An 18,970-nucleotide genomic window follows, 5' to 3' on the forward strand; every position below is an offset into this window, starting at 1 on the left:
CTGCCAATAGAAGGCCCTTGGAGGACCTGATTCGTAGAAGAGGGATCATTCTCACCTGTTAGAACTATTAAATGGAAGTTTGTTATTTATGTATATACATAATTTTTAAGACATATTTTTCTTTGTGTCTGTTTATTGATTAATTATCTATTGTTAGTTTTTGTTATTATTTATAGTTGTTATATGTTTATATATACAATAAATTATTATATTTATTGTTAAAATATTTTTCTTGTAATATTATGATGTGTAAGTTATCTGTTTTCTGATAATTATTGTGTTCGTATTATTAACAGTAAACATTGTAATTGTAGAGCCCTGATGAATTCCTCAATAAAGCTTGGCGAAAGTTACAAAATCTGCTTCTTTTTATGATTGCATCCCTGAACTTATTTATTGTAAATATTAGTTTATTTAGGAAACTGTTACATTTTACATCTTGTACATTAAAAAAACAAATGGGCTGTTAAATAAATAATTGTTTTCCTTGTTTTCTTAGTTTTATTTTATATGTCATTACATTTTGTAAATTGTTACATTTCTATATTTAAATGTGTGGTGTTTAATGATCGTTAATTAATGATTATTTGGAGATGGTGATATGAGGTCTGGTGTGACTTAGGTTTATAAAAAAAACCTTTTCTTTATCGTGCTACGTTTCGATCTTTATTGACATCATCTTCAGGGCCTGGGATTTAGAAATATTGTTTAAATTATACAAATACATATACAATGTAAATAATGAAGTTATACATTGATAGAAATTTTAGACTCAATCAAAGTATTACTTACTCTATATTTAAAAATTTTTTAAATTGGATTTATTCCGTAATCTAGATATTTTTTGGTTTTTGTTAGAAAATACTTCCATTTTTTTAATAAAAAAAAGTAAATACATCAATTACTCACATTTATTTGTATTATTTTTGTTATATTATATTAATTTATAATGCTTATAAAATGTGTATATATTATATATGTTTATTATTATTGTTATTATTATTAATTGTGTGTCCAATAGAATGAAAGATGTCTCTCTGTGCGGTTTGATGATTGTACTGCATTGACGTAATCGAGGTGCCGTTCGGTTCCCGTGGTCATGCACATTCACAACCCTGCCCGGTGCCGCTGTCGCTGCCGTGTTGTGTCGCCTTTTTCTGTTTGTGTTTCGGCCTCCGGGACGAGACCAAGTTTTTGACTTTGATTTGACCAAGTTTTTGATGCGTGGCCCCGTTCTCGTCCGCGTTTAGCGTCTCGCTCGTCCGCCCGGGCCGAAGCCGTCGGTCTTGAATGCGATCTCGTATTTCGCACGTTTTTATGAGCCGGAAAACGCCGCATTTAATCGTCCCGTGCGATTCCTCTTCTGAGTAAGTTTGCCACTCGAACTTTTCAAAGCTTCCAACCTCTACCTCAAAAAAAAAAAAAAAAGTCTGTTGAAAACCCTCGACAGAAGAGATTATGTTAAACGGCTTTTATTTAAGGATTTAGAAATCAAAATCCCCTAATGGATTTACCTAACAAGCTGTTCAATTATTTAGTGGAACGGGATCCTAACAAACGCAAAGTCAAGCCGGCCCAGGCTCTGTTCGATTTCGAAGACCTGGGCGAAAGTTCGGACGATAGCGATTTTCGTATTGAAGATCATTGCGATGAATCTGATGATTCCATCGACTCAAACGCCATCGACTCATCCTCCGGTAAGTGCACTTTTTATGCTCTAAAAAAATAAACAAAATTATTAAAAAGATTTGTATTTTATTTAAAACTTACCAGTGCTATCTTAATGGAAAAAAGTTTTCTGATTCGAAATATATTTTTACTATTTTTTCCTAACTTTCAAATTTTCCGATTTGACAGGATTTCTTAGGCTTAGCACTTATCAGACTTACAAATGTTTGTTCAGCTTCCCTAAGGCCTTTACAGTTTAAACAAAGTTTAAAACAAAATTAGAAAAAAAATTAATTAGCTTAGGCTTAAATTTTGCAGGATTATCTGTTTACATAAAAAGTGTTTCCTTTATATTTAAGGATTTGTCAAAATTTTGGGTTTTGTTGTGATCCTGGTTAATGCTATCAAAGAATTTTATGATTTATGATTGTAACAAAATTTTGAGGAAAGAAAGTGATTGGTAAGCTACAAACTACTTGAGTTGGAAGAATCCTCCAGCTTTGGCAGATTTCTAGTTTTTTTTCTTCTCAAAGGGACTTTATAATTTAAATGAAGCTATATAACAATGGAAAGGAAATGAAATTGCTAACATTTGCAATTATGACAGTTTATGTTTCTTAGATTTCAAGCTTTGCAGAATTATCTGTTTATATAAAAAGTGTTTACCTTTTTATTTCAGGATATCAAAATTTTGGGTTTAGTATTGATTTCCTTACAGCTAAGGTAAACGATTGGTCATTATGCATTTAAGTCCTGTTTGATGTCATCAAATTTTTTTATAATTTTAAAAAAATTAGTCTTGAGGAAAGAAAGAGATTTGTAGGGAAGCCTCAAGTTTCTTGATATGCAAGAATATTCTTGCTTGGACATAACAGATTTCTAAAGTCCCTCCCCCCCATTGGAATTTATAATTTAAATTATGCCATATAGCATAGTTAAGGAAATGGAATTTGTTTATATTTTGCATTTATTCTGACTTAGCAATTATGGCAATTTATTTCTTTAGAAGTTAATCAGACTTGTTTAGTTAATATCTCAGACAATGCCCACTTAACACGCTTTTTTTTCTAGATGTTTCTTAGGTTGCTTAGGTTTCAAGCTTTGCGGAATTATCTGTTTATGTAAAAAGTGATTCCTTTATATTTCAGGATATGTCAAAATTTTGGGTTTTGATAGGTAAATGATAGCCATCTTGCAGTTAAGACCTGGTTAAAGCTCTGAAAGAAAATATTGTAACAAAATAAGACTTTTAGAAATTAAGAGATTAAGAGCTGCAAGCTTATTGAGATGGAAGAATCCTTGGTTTGGGCAGATTTCTAAAGTTTTTTTTCTTCTCAAAGGGACTTTATAATTAAATGATTATTCAGAAATTGTGAGATGCGGTCTGGTGTGACGTAGGTTTCAGAAAAAACAAAAACACTAATCACCACACATTTATAATTTAAATCAAGGAAGGAAATTATAAATTAAAAATTTTATGTTTTTAACAAAATGATTCTAATGCTCTAAGTTTCTTAGAATTTTCTCTAGTTTGTTATTCTGCGGTCAGTGTTTTTGCCAATGTGTTCTCAGCTCTGCTCACTTTGAAAATTATTTAAACAAAACCAAGCCGTATTGAACAAAAACCACTTCACGATTTATTTTAATAATGCTTAACAATGTTCAATTTTACAGTTGATATATTTCCTCTTTTGCATTATGTTTTATTATGTACAATTAAACTAATAACTTGAAAAAAATGCCTATCAAATGTTAACAATTTTGTTTCTTTCCTCTTGATAATTCGAATATTTTGATGTTGAATTATTTTTGTGGTCGCTAGGATTTCAATTATCAAGTGTCGACTGTATTTTCTATCAGAGCTTTAACCAGGATGTAATTGCATGTGACTATTCATGTACCTTTGCTTTAAGTAAATCAATACAAAACACAAAATTTTGACATATCAATAGGGGACGGAAAGGATATTAAATGGTGGTCATTAGACTAATTTTGTTAAAATCAGTTTAAAAAGGAAGTAAACAATACATGGGAATTTAGAGGAATATAACAAAGAAAAAGTGGAAATTGTAATGATGAAAAGTGGCTCAATTTCGATTATTAGCATGCTTTTTCTTCCCCTGTTACAAATATATTTCGTTTTACTGAGTGTATCAAAATGCACAGAATTTTTTTTCATTTACCGAAGTAACCTGCTGAGGAGTTTATATTATCAAGAAATTCAAATTATCAAGTTTCAAATTAACAAGAGTTGACTGTATTGTAACAAAATAAGAGTTTAGTTAAGTAAGAGTTTAATAAGCTACAAGCTTCTTGAGATGTAAGAATCCTCTGGCTTGGGCAGATTAGACCTCTTTTTTTCTAGAATGTATCAAAAAAACAATTTTTTTATTGCATTGTGTAAATCAATCATTATGTGAAGCATTGATTTTGTTAAAGCAAAAGTACTTAATTGGCCATCATGTAATTAAGCCCTGGTTAATGCTATCAAAGAATTGAATGATTTTTACAGAATTAGTCTTGAGGAAAGAAAGAGCTTGGTAGGGAAGCCTCAACTTTACGATGTGACCACTGCAATTCATTCTTCACTAAGAAACTTACAAAAGACTAATTTTGATACATTCTAGACGAAAATGGATGCAAAGTTAGCATTATCTGGTGAAATATCAACTAAACAAGTATGGCTCTAATGATTAATATTCTAGTTCTAAACTGTCATAATTGGAAAGAAAGACACTAACAAGATCCATTTACATTCCCTTGTTGTAATGGCATATCTTCACATGTGAAGTTCCTTTCGGAAGAAGACTGAAACTTTAAAATCTGCTAGCCTAAGCTAGAAGATTTTTGCATCTAGAGAAGATTAAGGCTTACCAATTTTCGTCACATGTATGTTACTTTAAAGAAATCAAGACAAAACCCAACATTTCACTTATGCAATATGCAAAAAGCCAAATTTTGGCACGTCTAGAAAATAAAAAAGAAAAAAAATTCAAATGCTCAGGATCATTGTAGATAACCCTGCAAAGTTTGAAACCTAAGCATATGTTTGTTATTCCAAGTATTCAATTTTTTACTTAATTGAAAGATATTAATTTGTCTAGCAGACCACGAACACTAGTGAATTTGTTACTTTTGCAAAGTCCCAATGGAAAACTGAACAAACCTTTTTATGTCTACCAAAGTCTTCTAAAATTTAGGGAAGTTGAATTTTACCAATCTCTTTATTATTTTTTCAAGCTTTATTATTTTGTAAAGTGTTTTTAGGAGATTTTTTAAACAAAGATAAATGCAAGAAAATTTAATTTTATTTGCATGATTTGATCAATCATCACAGTTAATGCATCAATGCAACCACCACAATTCATTCTCCACTAAAAAAAATCTTACAGAAATCTAATTTGCTAGACAAAAATGGATGGAAAGTTAGCATTATCTGGGCTCCAGATAATGCCTACTTAACACATCCTTTTTTTGCAAAACGTGTCAAAAAATTTGTACTTAAGTTTCTTAGGTCTTTCTAGACATCAGATTGGCTAGTTTTTGCTTTGATGTGTGTCCCAGTGTTGATTTCTTTAAAGTAAAGATAAAGATTGGCTACTTGCCTTTGCACTCGTTTTTCAGTTAATAATCATAATTCATTAAATCACTTTAAGATTGTAATAGTATTAATCTCACAATAATGTAAGAATGTACAAATTTTGTAATTTGACGTATTTTTGTTTTCAGATGATGAAAAAAGTGAACATTCCGACTCCTCCGAAGGCAGTGAGCTGGTCAGTGCTGTTGAAAGTGAGAAAAAAGACTTTCATGATGTCCTTTCCATGTCGGAGAATGCACAACAGGTATCACATTAAAGGACAAATAATGGCATTTAAAAATCACAGTAGCTCAAATAATGTACCAATTGTTAATTTATAATTTTTCAGTTTAATTCTAAAACAGCACTTAAAATCATGATCTGTACTGTATGCCTTGGTGATAAAAGTGATGCGACAAATGAGATCATCGAATGCGACAACTGCAGTGTTACAGTGCATGAAGGTAATGTGATGAATCAATAATTGAGATGAAACTTTTTTAAAATTCCATATTTAAAAGAGCCAGGTTCTGAAAATTAGACTTCTATAGTTTTATACCCATAAATTTAACAATAATATGAGATTTTTAGGATGTTATGGGGTTCAGGATAATGATAGTGTTTGTAGTACTGATTCTCCTTGCCCTACAACGCCATGGTTCTGTGATGCTTGTAAGGCCGGTCTAGATGACCCTGAGTGTGAGCTATGTCCGAATGGAGGTAAAATGCCCATTGAAATCTTTCAAAGATTGTGGTCTGACTTAATTTCTTCTACTCTCAGGTGGGATATTCAAAGAAACTGATGTGGGTAAATGGGTCCACTTAGTTTGTGCCCTGTATGTGCCAGGGGTGGCATTCGCAGAGGTCGATAAATTGCAGAATGTCACTCTGTTCGAAATGGCTTATTCTAAATGGGGGGCCAAACCGTGCAGTCTTTGTCCAGACCAGCGGTTCGCTAGAACAGGAGTTGTCGTCGGTTGTGATGCTGGAATGTGCAAAACTCACTTTCATGTCACTTGGTAAACCTTGTTTACTTTTGTAGAAAGAAAGCCAGTAAAAACATTTAAATTAATTATTGTAATTTTTCAGTGGTCAGAGAGAAGGCTTGTTAGCTGAAGCCCATTCGGAAGAAGTAGAACAAGCCGATCCATTTTACGCACATTGTAAACTCCACACTGATAAAAATCTCTTAAGGTATGCATAATTGATTATTTACCTGTTTTCTGCTACTATTGCTTAAAATTATTTTTGTCCTTTAGGAAAAGGAGGAGGAACTGGCTGGCATTGCAGATGAGGACAGATGAGATTAAAAAGACGAGCAAAGAGGACGAGGAGCTTCAGAGGATAAAACGTAGGCTTAGCAAGTATAGGACAAAATACATAAACTCTAGAATTGGAAAATTACAACCATGGGGTAAGTTTTTATCATACTCTCATTAGACAGGTTTTTGAAAATTTATTATTTTTCAGTCCCAACTCAGAAAATGGCAAGACTTCTCACAACAAGTGCCAGTGCTTGCAAGGCTCTCTGGAGGAAAGCGGAGCTTAGTGGAGCAGACACTGAAGGTTGGGCTTTGCGGCAGTCTCAAGTTGATGCTTTATCTGACGTACACAGGAGATGGTACATTCAACCTGCTTTCACGTGAGTCACATTCTTTAAAAAAATACATATACCATGAAGAGTAAAATGTTTCAATTTATTTGTTTTATTTTTGTAGAGTGGAGTTTATCGGCTATTATCTTGACCGAAATGTAAGAATCCTAACAATGCGCAAACAGTTGGCAGAATTATTGGAAGAGAATGCGAAATTGCTTGAGGAACAATCAGTCGTCGAAGAAAAAAAAGATAAGGTGATTTTTTTTCTTAAAATAAGGTTTTACCTTTTAAGCTTTTAAATAAATAAATAAAATAAAAAAAATAAAAAGGCCAGGGGTACTGTGATAATTGTACCCACAACTGCAGGGTCTGCAAGCCAGGAGTCTTAACATGCTGGCCACTCAGCTACTTCGGTTTTAAGAATTAAATTTAAATTATATGACATTATGCTTGATCATTGCCATCTGCGAACCAGTTGGTCACTTCTATGCCACTCCTTCAATTTTAATTGAAAAATTGTCTACTCCATTTCTTTTTCAAAGTGAAGTATAACCTTTAGAATGAATGCTTGGAATAGAAGGTAGTGAAGGACCAAGATCAGTTCGCTATTTAGTATGGCTCTATTAGTATTTTGAGCTAATCCAGGATTTTTTTTTCAGATTTTTTTTAAATTAATATATATTTTAATGCACAATTTATGAGTCATTTATGAAATAAATGTATATTACACAGATTTTAAAGGACAACACAGATGAAATGAACAAAAATCAGCAGCTCAAAGAAGAACTGAAAAAGTACCACGATCTGATTTCTTTGTTGTGCCCCAACCACAAACCGCCTGACTTGAATTTACTCGGAAGGCCCCTTCTACAGCCCACGCCTTTTACACAAGGTTTGTATATGCCAATCCTAAAGAGACAGACGTAAACAAAAATATTGTCAATATGAATTTTTATAGTCTGTTCACCCAAAAAGCCCGGGTCGTTGCCGTCTCAAGGAATGTCTGCAAACAATTTGACAGGTATTGCTTTGTTTTTCATTATTATTATTATTATTTTTTTTTTTTTTTTTAACGTTTTGCCATCCATCACGTGTTTGATTCAGTTCGAACCTATATGAAGCCTGGTTTCAAAAAAATATTGTTTGTCACATATTATGTTGAGATTGCACCTTTGGAATGTTGCTCTGGTGAAAATGCTTTTTTTTCTTGTTTTTTTTTTTTTTAACTGGCAAAGTGTGGTGAGCTTTGTGTTGCAATTGCAGTAACTGATGTCTACTTAAATTAAAACTATACATTTAGAAATGGCTTTGAATAATTTTAAGTTATTGATCCTCAACCTTATTTTCCTGCACCCCTATTTTATTTATTTATCCATTTTTCTTCTTCTAGGAATGACCAAAAATTAAAAATTCGAGTCAGTCATTTGAATAGCACATTAAAAATTTATTGTTTCTAGACTAAGGGTTTTATTTTTGAATTCTTCCTCCAGGCAGATAACTTATTGCCATGGCTTACTTTGCATTTTTACATGTATGACCTATTCTCAAAAAATAATTATTATTATTTTTTCAAAGAAGAATATTAATATGAGAAAAGTATTGATTCAAAATTCTCAAATAATTAACTACGTGTTGTTTATAAAAATTCCAAAGGATGAAGTAATTAATGATATATGAACCAATTAATACTCTCTTTTCATTGTTCAGATTGTTTTCTGAACTAAAAAACAAGTTGTAAATTTTCAACTCAATGTAAATGGACATTATTATTGGTTAATTTATTTGCATTTTCAGTTCCCTCTTTAAATAACAGTTGCGGGCTTTGCAATGGTAGGCAGGACCAGCATCTGCTGGCCAAGTGCGACACATGCTATAAGCATTACCACTTGGGCTGCCTCAACCCTCCCCTCATGAGAATGCCCAAGAAAACCAAGCTGATGGGCTGGTAGGCATTTTTTTTTTTCTTCAAATTTACTTACTCTGCCTCTCATCGAGTGTAAAACCCGGCTCTCCTCATTCTAGGCAGTGTTCAGAATGTGACAAAGATTCAGATAGTTCTGGACTCGAAATCGTAGATCCTGAAGCGCCAAGGCAGCTGAGAAAAAGTGGAAACGGCGACTCTTCTTTCTTTTCTGATCGGGTATATGTAAAGAAAAACATTGAGATTTGTCCTCATATATATTTTTATTTAATCCTTTCATTATTTTTTAAATTTTATTTTTGTTTTTATTTATTTTCTGTTTTGTAGTATGATGTTAAAGAAGTTTCATCATTTGAAGATGTTTCAAAGGTCATGCAGTTGTCAGGTAAAATAATTTTTTAATTTAATTGTTTTTTTCTGAAATTTTTGAAATTTCAACATATTTTTTACTCCTCACCACATCAAAATGTGATAAACGAAACCAGCCTTCAACGGTTCTCCATTCATTGGTGTGTTTTTGAACAGCTTTGCTGTGCATGAAGTTAGTTGCTTTTTTGCTTGCACGTGGATTGTACCCAAACTTTGCTTTTATATTTTAATAGCTATGATTTAAACAAATCTTTATTAATGTATGTAGAACAATATCAATTAAGTAATATTTCAGAAAAGGAGTCAGAACATCTTGTCCTTTTTGTGCAATTACAGGTTGAGAAGTGGCAGCTCAAGGGTATAGGATTGTACCCTGTAAACATTTTACAATATTATTATTCTGCATGAATTAAAAAAAAAGGGCAGCCCAAATTTCATTACTGTTCTTATAGACTTCTTAAATTAGAGTGAAGAAGTTAAAATTCATCATCCATTCTGAAAAAGTTAGTTTTATCTTTAATTTACCAATTTCCAGGATCTCTTTCAACTCACGTCCAGCAGTCTTGGCCAGAACACATTTTTATGCTCTTATTTTACTTATTTTTTACTTTTTATTTTTTTGTGGTACAACAATTATGATTATTGGTGGATCAATTAGGAATGACTGCAGCTACACCATCAATTTTGTGGTCATAATTGTGTACAGAAATTGCTTATCTTTCTTTTTCAGAACAGTTTGAAGAAAATGCTAGATTAGGTCTTCAAATTTGTTGTTTGTTTTACTTTTACTCAATTGGTCTACATGAATAATTTGGAATTTCATAAATTTTGGCCAATATAGAATTAAAAACCTAAAGTTTAATGCAATCAGTCTGTGAGTTGTTTCAAAATCATAAAAAACAGGATAGAAAACAAACGATCATTTCTAAGCATAATGGATCATTTGGAATCTATCAGGTCTTTGTAAAAATTCAATTACGAGCATGAACAGACCTGCCATTTGGAATTTATCAGGCCATCACAAACAATCTATTTATTGGATCTCAAGGTTCATTTGTTTAGATCTATCAGCAGATGATCAATGATGACTGACTCCAAGCTTTGAATTTAAAAAAAAATCTTCATGGGGGTCAAGGTGTGACGAACCTGTAGCTTAGTTGTTGCCTAATCAATTTTATCTTCCTATCCTTGCTGTTGTGGTCTCTTTGACAGAGCTGGGAAAAGACATACACACCCACCATTGAAGATGGCAGAAGCCGAACTTATCTGCTAGACCAAAACAGTTACGATAAGCAGACCAAAATGACCGGAAAAAACAAAACTACAAATAAATACTAAACTAGTGAAAGCATTCTCCAACAAATTTGGCTCTGATCTAAACAAATTGATAATAATAAGAATTCAAATAAGGGTTACCAACAAAATTGCAGACCTAGAACCTAATGACTGTTTTGTCATTATTATCAGTCAATTCTTTTAAATAAATAAATATAATTTCATCATGATTTAAAGAAGTTCAATTCTTTCGTTAATTATTGTTTCTGTACTGTGTCTTATAAGCTTAAATTAGTTTTCTACAGTTATTTATTTTCATTTCAGAAGTAAATGAAGGCTTCAGAAGTGGTAAGAAACGAAAGCGGGAGAAACATCATCGGTACTCTCCCGAACCAGGGAATCCAAGGCCACATAAGCACAAGCACAAACACACCAAACAGCAGGACGAACAACGACAAAGCTTGAAAATTTGTGTAAGTATAATTTAAGTTCTATTTTCTCCCAGTAGAAATTAACATTTGTTTGTTTAGTTCAAGTCTGTCCCACATCCGACTGGAGGAAGTTCGTACGTTGCTACGCCCAGTATTAATCTATCTCCAACAAAACCTGTCGCTGCTGTGAGTCCCACGACAGTGGTGATCCCTGGTCAAGTTTTCCGTCAAGTGGCCAAGAAAAAAGAAGAAGATCCAATTATGTGCGTCACTTGCAACATGGTCGGCAATGCTTCCAATCTCGTCAGGTAATCATATTGATTTTCACATCTGTTGAGAAATGTTTAACAAATGAAAAAAAACAATGTATTAAATTTTATTGTTTTAACTCGATTGTTTATTTATACGTTTTTAGATGTGATGAGTGCCTCCAAGGATTCCATTTTGCTTGTCTCGATCCGCCAGTAAAAAAATCACCTAAGGTCAGGGGCTACTCCTGGCATTGTGCAAACTGTGATCCAACAGTAAGTCATTTATTTTATTTTTTAATTAATATTATCAACCAAAACCTGTCAATCAATTTTTTGTTTGTTTCAGGAAAGTGATTAATCATCATTATGTATTTAAAACTGGCTGCAGTGTCCAGCCGAGAATATTTGCGTCATGAAGATAAAATATTTTCTAACAATCCGTAAATAAATTTTACTTTATATTAATATATGAAGTGATTAAACTTGTAAGATAGCACGTGTTATCATTTATCATACACCCTGACTCGTGAAATATTCACAAATAATTAATGAAGGGGTTAAGGAAATCAAGGAGGCCGCACACTTGTGCCCTCGGTACGTATGTGAAGTCCGACTTGTCCGAGTTGACCACGATCTGCAACAAAGACAGCGAGACGAGAAGTTCTTTAATAAAGATGAAAACTATTAAAAAGGGAGAAATTGCCAAGACTAGATACGGAAAGAACATGAAAACTAGTGATATCATTCGAATAAGGTTGATCGACAGCAATAGAAAAAAAACAGAGTCGTCAGGGATTAGCATAGAGTCGGGCAAATCCATCGTCCACTATCGCCTTTTTAAGCAGGACTGCACCGAAAGGCACACAGGTCCGACAAAGCCAAAATGGTGCGATCTGGAAATCTGTGATGACGATAACGACCCGACTTTTTTCAAACAGAGCCAGAGGAAGATATCGGTGATTTATAAATGCCCTGAGTTAAAAATGCACCTTAAACGATACTTAGAAGTCATCTCTAAAAAAATCAAATGGAACAAAAGACTCATCTACAGTTACATCATTTCCCGCATTTCACCGGAGCGAATCGAAGTAAAAAGCGAAGTCCCGATTACTTCTATGGGTCCTTATCTGGAAATATTGGAAAATCCAAATTTGCCTTTGTGGGAACAGTTGTGTAGAACAATACAGCTGGACACAGGGCATTCTGTCGGAGATATCATGGTCAACATTCATTTAATAAAAGGTTGATTCAAAGTTGTAAATTTTTATTAGACAACCGAGACAAACCTCATATTTTCGTAGTCAATGAAGCGATTTGTTTCAATAGTTTTATTTTTATAATTGATAAACAATATTTATATTTTGTTTGCTCATAGAATAATTTTTTCGCCATTACTACTTCATTAATATTATTAGCCTTAATTGTTGTGAGGAGTTTTGGACTAGGTTGAAAATCTCTTGAATAGAAAATGCTATACTCCCAAAAAATATCTATTTAATATTTTTGAAAATTTCTGCTTTAAAAAAATACGTAAAGTACCTAAGCATCATTTCAAAGGATTTTTTACACTGAAATCAATGCTGCAATTTGTTTTTAAAACAGTCAAAAAATAAAGTTATAGCAAAAAGTTTGGGAAAAATTCCTAATTTTGTTTGTTTTGTAATAAATTCTAATAATTAGCTTCCTGTTTGTAGTAAAAACATTGAATTGTTTTTAAAAAATTCAATTATTATTACTAACAATAATAACTGAATATATTATCATTGTTTACACAGCTGGCCTTATGGGAACCAAGGAAGCCAGAGTGAATTTTATTTCCTGGAAGTAAATAACTTTCACAATAAATACTTTGTTATATTCAGTAAAATTTTATCAGTTAGTCAAAATAAATCAAAGGGTGTATTTTTCTCTACAACTGTGCTGCATGGGTATTTTCGGTTTTGCTCTTTCATCGGTAGACCATCAAGGACATCAAGAATGTTTTATTTTCTTCAATCTGTCTCCTGTAATACACTGGTGGGGTGAACTTTATTTTATTTATTTTTTTAAAGAAAGCCCTGACCATCCATTCCTGAATACTGTTGTCATATGTACAATAGTTTTATTGAAACTGACAGTAATCTCATTGTGTAGTCAAATTGTACTACCAGAAATTTCTCAATCATGCCTGAGTAATCAACAAAACCGATTGTGTAGCTTGTTATAGTATGAATAGGTTGAAATAATATCCTTAATTTGGGTGAATGTATTTATTGGTGTGAGCATTATGCTATTTTTGGGATGAAATATCAAGTATGTCTAGGTTATTTAGTTCAATATCCATTTGCAATGGGATAGGAGGATAGTCACTGGCATATAAAAAAAAACCTGGTGACTACTCAACTGTATGAATGTATTTATTTGCACGAGTGGTAGTGTTTATAAACACAGTCTGTGTGGTATATCGAGTACCCACAGGTTTGTCGAACCAATTAGGTTAACTTAGGATAGTGAATACTTGATTTTCACTGTCTGATTGTATTTATTGGCATGAATGCAAGGAGGGTGTCAAAGTGAAAATCCCAATTATAGATTTAGGCTGTATTTTCAACAATTTAGACTAATTGCCTTTGGTGTTCACTTGAGTGACTGTGGGGAGGAGATGGAAGTCAAACACTGACAGAAAAAAATATTCTAGAGGCATATTATTAGTTATTTCTTTAATACATAAATATTTAATAAATAATGAGTTCAGTAAACAAAAACAGAGGAAATGATAACTTATGAAAATTTTGGACTTGCACCTTGTAAGTTTCATTTGCGGTTGTTTTTTTGTTTTTTTATTGAACATGTTAAATGTGAGAAATAATTGTGACTGTCTTTAAAAAATCGTGTCATATTATTTCTACAAAATTTTTTACAAAATTATTCACTAAAGAGAGAAATAACAGGAAGACAATTGGATTGCTATCAAATGCATTTCTACAAAATGTTTAATGACCTAACACAACATTTAAGCAGCAGATGCAGTCACAACGTTCTGCACGAGTAAGGCACTATCAAACTGCAAGAAGAAAAGTGAAAGAGTTTGAAAAAGTAAAAAAAAATATATATATATAAAGTAATAAAAACAAAACAAAATTTATCTAAGAATATTTTACAAAGATTAGTATATACATAGAACGTAGTTACAGTTTAATTAATGAAAATATCAATGAAACTTATTTGGTTACTGCTTTTTTTAATTGCTTTAAAAACTTAAAAAAATAAATTGGTCCACAAAAATATTCAGATCGATTTCCACCAGTTTGAAATAAACACAAAGGTTTCCACACAGAAAAAAAAAACCGAATAATGACTAGGAGGGGTTTCACAGTTGGTTCCAGGCTCTATAAATATCCATGGTTCAAAAGCTCTTCCCATCTGATGGTGTTCTGGAAAACTTCCTGCTGGAGCCAGAGGTCGTAGTGCTGTTTGAAATCTTCCGTCAACTCGACTCTCTGCCCGAGTACAGATGTGATGCAGGTATCGACTGGCTCGAAGTCCGGATCGGTGTTGTGTTGGGTGTATCTACGAGTGTTGAATCTGTCGACGGACGTTTTCAAGATGCATTCTTCTCCTTGATAATCCCATGGTTTCGCATCTAAGTCGTTGCCGTATGCCCAATCGTCATTAAGCCTATGACGTACCTTCTGATATATGGCGCTCATTGTTTTCATGTTTGATTTCCTCCATTGACGGCCTAAGTACTTTGTCTGCATCTTCAGAAGTTTCAAAACATAAAGTTGCATCATGGCATGCCTGACTTTAAGTGTTTTCTTTAGAATGGGAGCTGATTTGAAAACGACGAGCATCATTATCCTCGAGTGCTTCCACTTAGTGAGCTTATTCAAGATCCTGAGGAGGTTTATGCACGCAAAGAGATTCCTCCAAGAGTACTGTTGGTTATCTCCTATGTCAAGACTCTCTGATGTCAATTCAGGCTGATCACCTATTACGCAAGCTGGAAAATCAAGAATCGGAATTACATTTTTTTCTGCTACGTATGTCATTATATTCTGATTGAAGAATTTGATAATGAGAGGGATACAATTTGCAAAAGCAAGATGCTGAGACATAAATTCAAACTGATATATATGGTTCAGTTTAAAATGTTTCAACAGGAGGAGTAAAATTCCTGAAATCGCTTTAACGATAATTTCTTTATGACGGTTTACATCTGTGCTCAATTTCATAGATTGCAACATTGTCATGGGCATTTCACCAGGGAGAACATCAGTCATGATATTTATGGTGTCAGATTTTGCTTTAGAAGTTGGAGAAGCGGCAAGGAGTATCTTTAAAAGGGAAATCATGTACTGAGGAAGATTGGGAAACATTGCTTGGTAAACAATTTCTGCCGGTGTCAACTTTATCGGGCCCTCAGACTTGGATACGGGGCTTTTAACGAGTTCTTCCTCTTGTTCGACTTGGATTTCAGAAAGAGATTTGTACAAATGTTGCTTGAAGACACGTACACCTTCGTGGATCGGCTCGGGAAGGCCGAAAAGCGATTCACGGTCGCCTTCAAGAGGAAAGCCAACAAATTTTACCCTTGTGCTTTCCAAAAATTGGTCGAGGTCTTTCTGCCTCACTTTTGGAACCCATGGGAGGCCTTTGCTCTTTATCGGGACGGGTGTGAGAGGTCTTGGACTCGGTGCCTGGGAAGGCTCTTCTTGCTCAAATATCCTATCTTTATCTGGTTCCAACTCGCTCTCCCTCATTTCTTCGTACGTGTCTGAGTTCTCAAATTCTACACCCATTTGCTCATCGAGGGAACTCTGTTTCATAAGGCTACGCCGAAGAGGCCTGTTGTTCCTTTTCTGGTTGTTCTGCGTTTCGAGGAGCTCTGCAGCATTGAAAGGAGGGGACGATGCTCGCATATTTCTAACGACCTCTATCGTATCTTCTTCTATCGTTTCTAAGCCCGCTTCTTTCCTATATTCATATTTCAATTGGCGAAGTGTGTCTATCCCACCTAGCCCGACAAGTATGCACTTCCAAAGTAGTAAAAGGACTTTTTTCATTGGGAAATGCGGCGCAGACCCGCTGCAGTACCTTGTCACCATGTTGAACAGTTTAATTATTAACATATCGTCACCGAAAGAATGAAGGATGTCATTCTGGACTGCATGTATATAATGGGAGAAGTCCTCATTTGGCTCATCGATGAGTGATCGGATCACTTCGACGGTCGTGTAAAGAACAGTGAGAATTACCCTCAGATCTATCGAATCAGCGAGGCTCACTGCAAACTTTCTACAAACTGTTGTCGCATTTTCAATTTCAATGTTCAAAAGCTCTATAAAAGCGTGAAAAACCCCCTCATCATAAAGTAGTAGAACGTTTTCTCTCGTGTTCAAAATCTGCTCACGATCACTTTGCACCTAAAACATAAAAACAATTATATTAATTAAATAACTTTTATGCGCAGTAAGTTGAACAAATAATATGAACTGTGACAAAAGTGGGCTGTAATAAAATAATAAAAAGAAGAAATTGAATTGGCTAAAGTCAAAGGTCAAACTGATTTTTTTCCCCAATGTAAAAATACAATGAGTACAATTTTGCACAGTCTGGTAAGCGTTTTTGGATGGTGAAAGTTGCTTGAATAGGATTTGGGTTAGAAGATTAAATTGCGATATCATCCAAAAGTCAGCAGTATAAATGGTATAAAGAATAGGACTAAGAATGTTCCCTTGTAGGATGCCAGCTTGTACTGGTCATATCTTAGTTGCTGCACCTCATTCTGAAGAACTGGTCAGTTAATAGGCATCCAGGATTGTTTGATTTGAATGATTGGATGTGCTAGATGTAGGATGGCTTGGCAAAACCCCACAGTCCACTCAATAAAATCTTGAATAAGGTTAGTGTAGTGTTAACGGTCAAAACAAATTTCTGTCCTAGAAGTCTTCCTCGTCATCGAAGTATTCTGTAAGTTGCCTATTACATCTTTTGTGGGGATTCCACATCCGTCTGCTATCTAGGTATAGACCTAAGCATTTGATTTGAACAGAAATCGATATCTCTTTGTTGTTGATGTAAAGTGGAGATCAAGGCTGTTTTACCAATGTGAACATCCACAAAAACCATTTGGGCAGCATTAGACTCAACTTCTTATATCAGATTTAATGAGTAAATTTTTTTTATTCAGTGTAAAAAGTTTGTGGCACTCCACATCAAATTGTGCAAAAAATATTGTATATAAACCACATGGCACACTGAAAGGAGTGATTCACTTTTGTACATAACGATACACCTAGAAGCAACAACTATCTTTTAACCTTTGAAGATCACTTCAAGTAGTAGAGGCTATACCAATACCAGAGACTATCACTAGCACATTTTTTTTCAGATGGATATCACGTTTTGATCTACCTCTTCATATTGTGATAGACCAAGATAGAAATTTCATGTCTTCACTCTTTCACCAGGTTGCCAACCTCAGGAGGTATCAAAGTAAATCACATTACAAGCTATCATCTGTAATTCATTGAGAGACAAAATCAGACACTGAAAGCTGCTCTCACGAGCAGAATAAACACTGACTGAGGCTTCTGACCATTAGACATAGTACTGTTAGGATTACGATGTGCCTACAAGGAAGAGATCAAAGGGACTGCCGCTAATCTGGCCTATGGAACAAATCTAAAATTCCCAAGTGAATTCTTCGGCAAACCGACAAATCAAGTCAACAACACATAACTACGTTCACAAGACCAACCACCACAGCTTGGCTCTCATCACAAAAACCATTTGGGCAGCATTAGACTCAACTTCCTATATCAGATTTTATAATTTTTGCACATCCCTTCAGATAGCTTATACAGGGTTCTATAATGCACACCGAAAACATTCGATGTGCTGATTGGAGACTCATCAACCACTGTATGATTTGAAACCAGCATTAATTACAAACTGTTGACTCTGGAGAAACACAATGGTACTAATATTCATCACCTCATCTACAAAAGTGATGCCTTCTCCACCTCAGGACTCTGGCATACCAAACCAGCCACGCACACGAGTGGACGTCGATTACAATTTTCTCTTAAGAACTACATTACTTACTCAGAGGTGACCAAATTGTCCAAAAAATTTATTGCATATAAACCATGTTTAAAGGGAAGTCTGCAGATTTCTTTCAGTATATGATTGTGACATTTATGAGATGTTATTGTTACCTCAGCCCAGCATCCTTGCACCAGGTACAGGAAGCATCTGGCAGCCTGCATACGAAGGTTCTTGTCTGATACTTCCAGCTGATCAAGCAATTTGGCGATGATGGTCTTCCGCCTTTGGAGGTCCAACTTCCCCCAATTGGGGGACAGGTCGTACATGTACATCTGCTCCTCGAATGCCTTGACGTTCAACTGGAACTCCGGCTGCTCCGAGTAGGTGTAGAGCTCGCCGATCTCGTTGATGTGCGAGTCCGCGTCGTCGTAGACGAAGTCCAAGTCCGGGCAGTCGGGCACTGAGTCCGAATCCCGTCGCAACCTCCGATAAAAGTCCCTCTGCATCGGAACGCCCCGTTTTCCGTTGCCGTTCGCGTCCATGTTGGCGTTGTCGTTGTTCGCGTTACCCGTCTCGGGGTCCATTTCCCGTTTGTACGACTTGTAACTGGCGCCCGTGCTGAACAGCATCGCTTACGTGCTGAGACGGCCCATCGCCGCGGGGAGTTTCATCCCGGGTCCTTTCCAAGGAGAAAAACTGATGGGAAAACGTCAACTCCCGTCGACCTCGAACTGGGCAATTTCGATACCAAATCACAAAGAATTTAGCATCGATACTCCCAACCTGCACTTAGCGCTCGTATCGATCGTATCTCCTTCTAAATACCAATTACCACGTACTATCACA

General features: G+C 34.6%; 2 protein-coding genes across 5 annotated transcripts; one reads left to right on the top strand and one right to left on the bottom strand.

Moving 5' to 3' along the window:
* Window positions 1-1,032: 1,032 nt before the first annotated feature.
* On the top strand, window positions 1,033-11,588 carry LOC106669708 (PHD finger protein 14). Of its 4 annotated transcripts, XM_014399368.2 has the most exons (19): window positions 1,033-1,367; window positions 1,539-1,697; window positions 5,398-5,513; window positions 5,598-5,712; window positions 5,840-5,968; window positions 6,030-6,267; window positions 6,338-6,442; window positions 6,508-6,662; window positions 6,719-6,890; window positions 6,967-7,099; window positions 7,578-7,737; window positions 7,804-7,866; window positions 8,640-8,790; window positions 8,868-8,991; window positions 9,094-9,151; window positions 10,735-10,883; window positions 10,941-11,149; window positions 11,257-11,365; window positions 11,439-11,588. In XM_014399368.2, coding segments are annotated over exons 1-19 (2,358 nt in total). In that variant the 5' UTR covers window positions 1,033-1,366; the 3' UTR covers window positions 11,451-11,588. The 4 variants fall into 4 exon arrangements, with proteins under 4 accessions (XP_014254854.1, XP_014254852.1, XP_014254853.1 ...); XM_014399366.2 differs by having other exon boundaries at window positions 1,033-1,697; XM_014399367.2 differs by having other exon boundaries at window positions 1,033-1,697; window positions 8,868-8,985.
* Window positions 11,589-13,761: 2,173 nt separating this feature from the next.
* LOC106669700 (striatin-interacting protein 1 homolog) lies at window positions 13,762-18,892 on the bottom strand. Its single transcript, XM_014399345.2, has 2 exons — window positions 18,295-18,892; window positions 13,762-16,497 (listed from the first exon to the last, which is right to left on the bottom strand). The coding sequence occupies exons 1-2, from the start codon at window positions 18,751-18,753 to the stop codon at window positions 14,461-14,463; spliced, it is 2,496 nt and encodes an 831-aa protein (XP_014254831.1). The 5' UTR covers window positions 18,754-18,892; the 3' UTR covers window positions 13,762-14,460.
* Between the last annotated feature and the right edge of the window lie 78 nt (window positions 18,893-18,970).

This window comes from Cimex lectularius, unplaced genomic scaffold (assembly GCF_000648675.2).
Source record: "Cimex lectularius strain Harlan isolate CLEC.00 unplaced genomic scaffold, Clec_2.1 scaffold8, whole genome shotgun sequence".
NCBI classification, from domain to species: Eukaryota; Metazoa; Arthropoda; class Insecta; order Hemiptera; family Cimicidae; genus Cimex; species Cimex lectularius.

What these genes read in the sequence shown, in the direction of transcription:
- LOC106669708 (XM_014399366.2), top strand. Translation starts at nt 1,505, where the DNA reads ATGGATTTACCTAACAAGCTGTTCAATTATTTAGTGGAACGGGATCCT. An exon ending in TACATTCAACCTGCTTTCAC is followed by an intron (nt 6,891 to 6,966) that starts GTGAGTCACATT and finishes TTATTTTTGTAG; the next exon opens with AGTGGAGTTTATCGGCTATT. An exon ending in TCTTTTCTGATCGGGTATAT is followed by an intron (nt 8,992 to 9,093) that starts GTAAAGAAAAAC and finishes TCTGTTTTGTAG; the next exon opens with TATGATGTTAAAGAAGTTTC.
- LOC106669700 (XM_014399345.2), bottom strand. Translation starts at nt 18,753, where the DNA reads ATGCTGTTCAGCACGGGCGCCAGTTACAAGTCGTACAAACGGGAAATG. An exon ending in TGCAAGGATGCTGGGCTGAG is followed by an intron (nt 16,498 to 18,294) that starts GTAACAATAACA and finishes TTTATGTTTTAG; the next exon opens with GTGCAAAGTGATCGTGAGCA.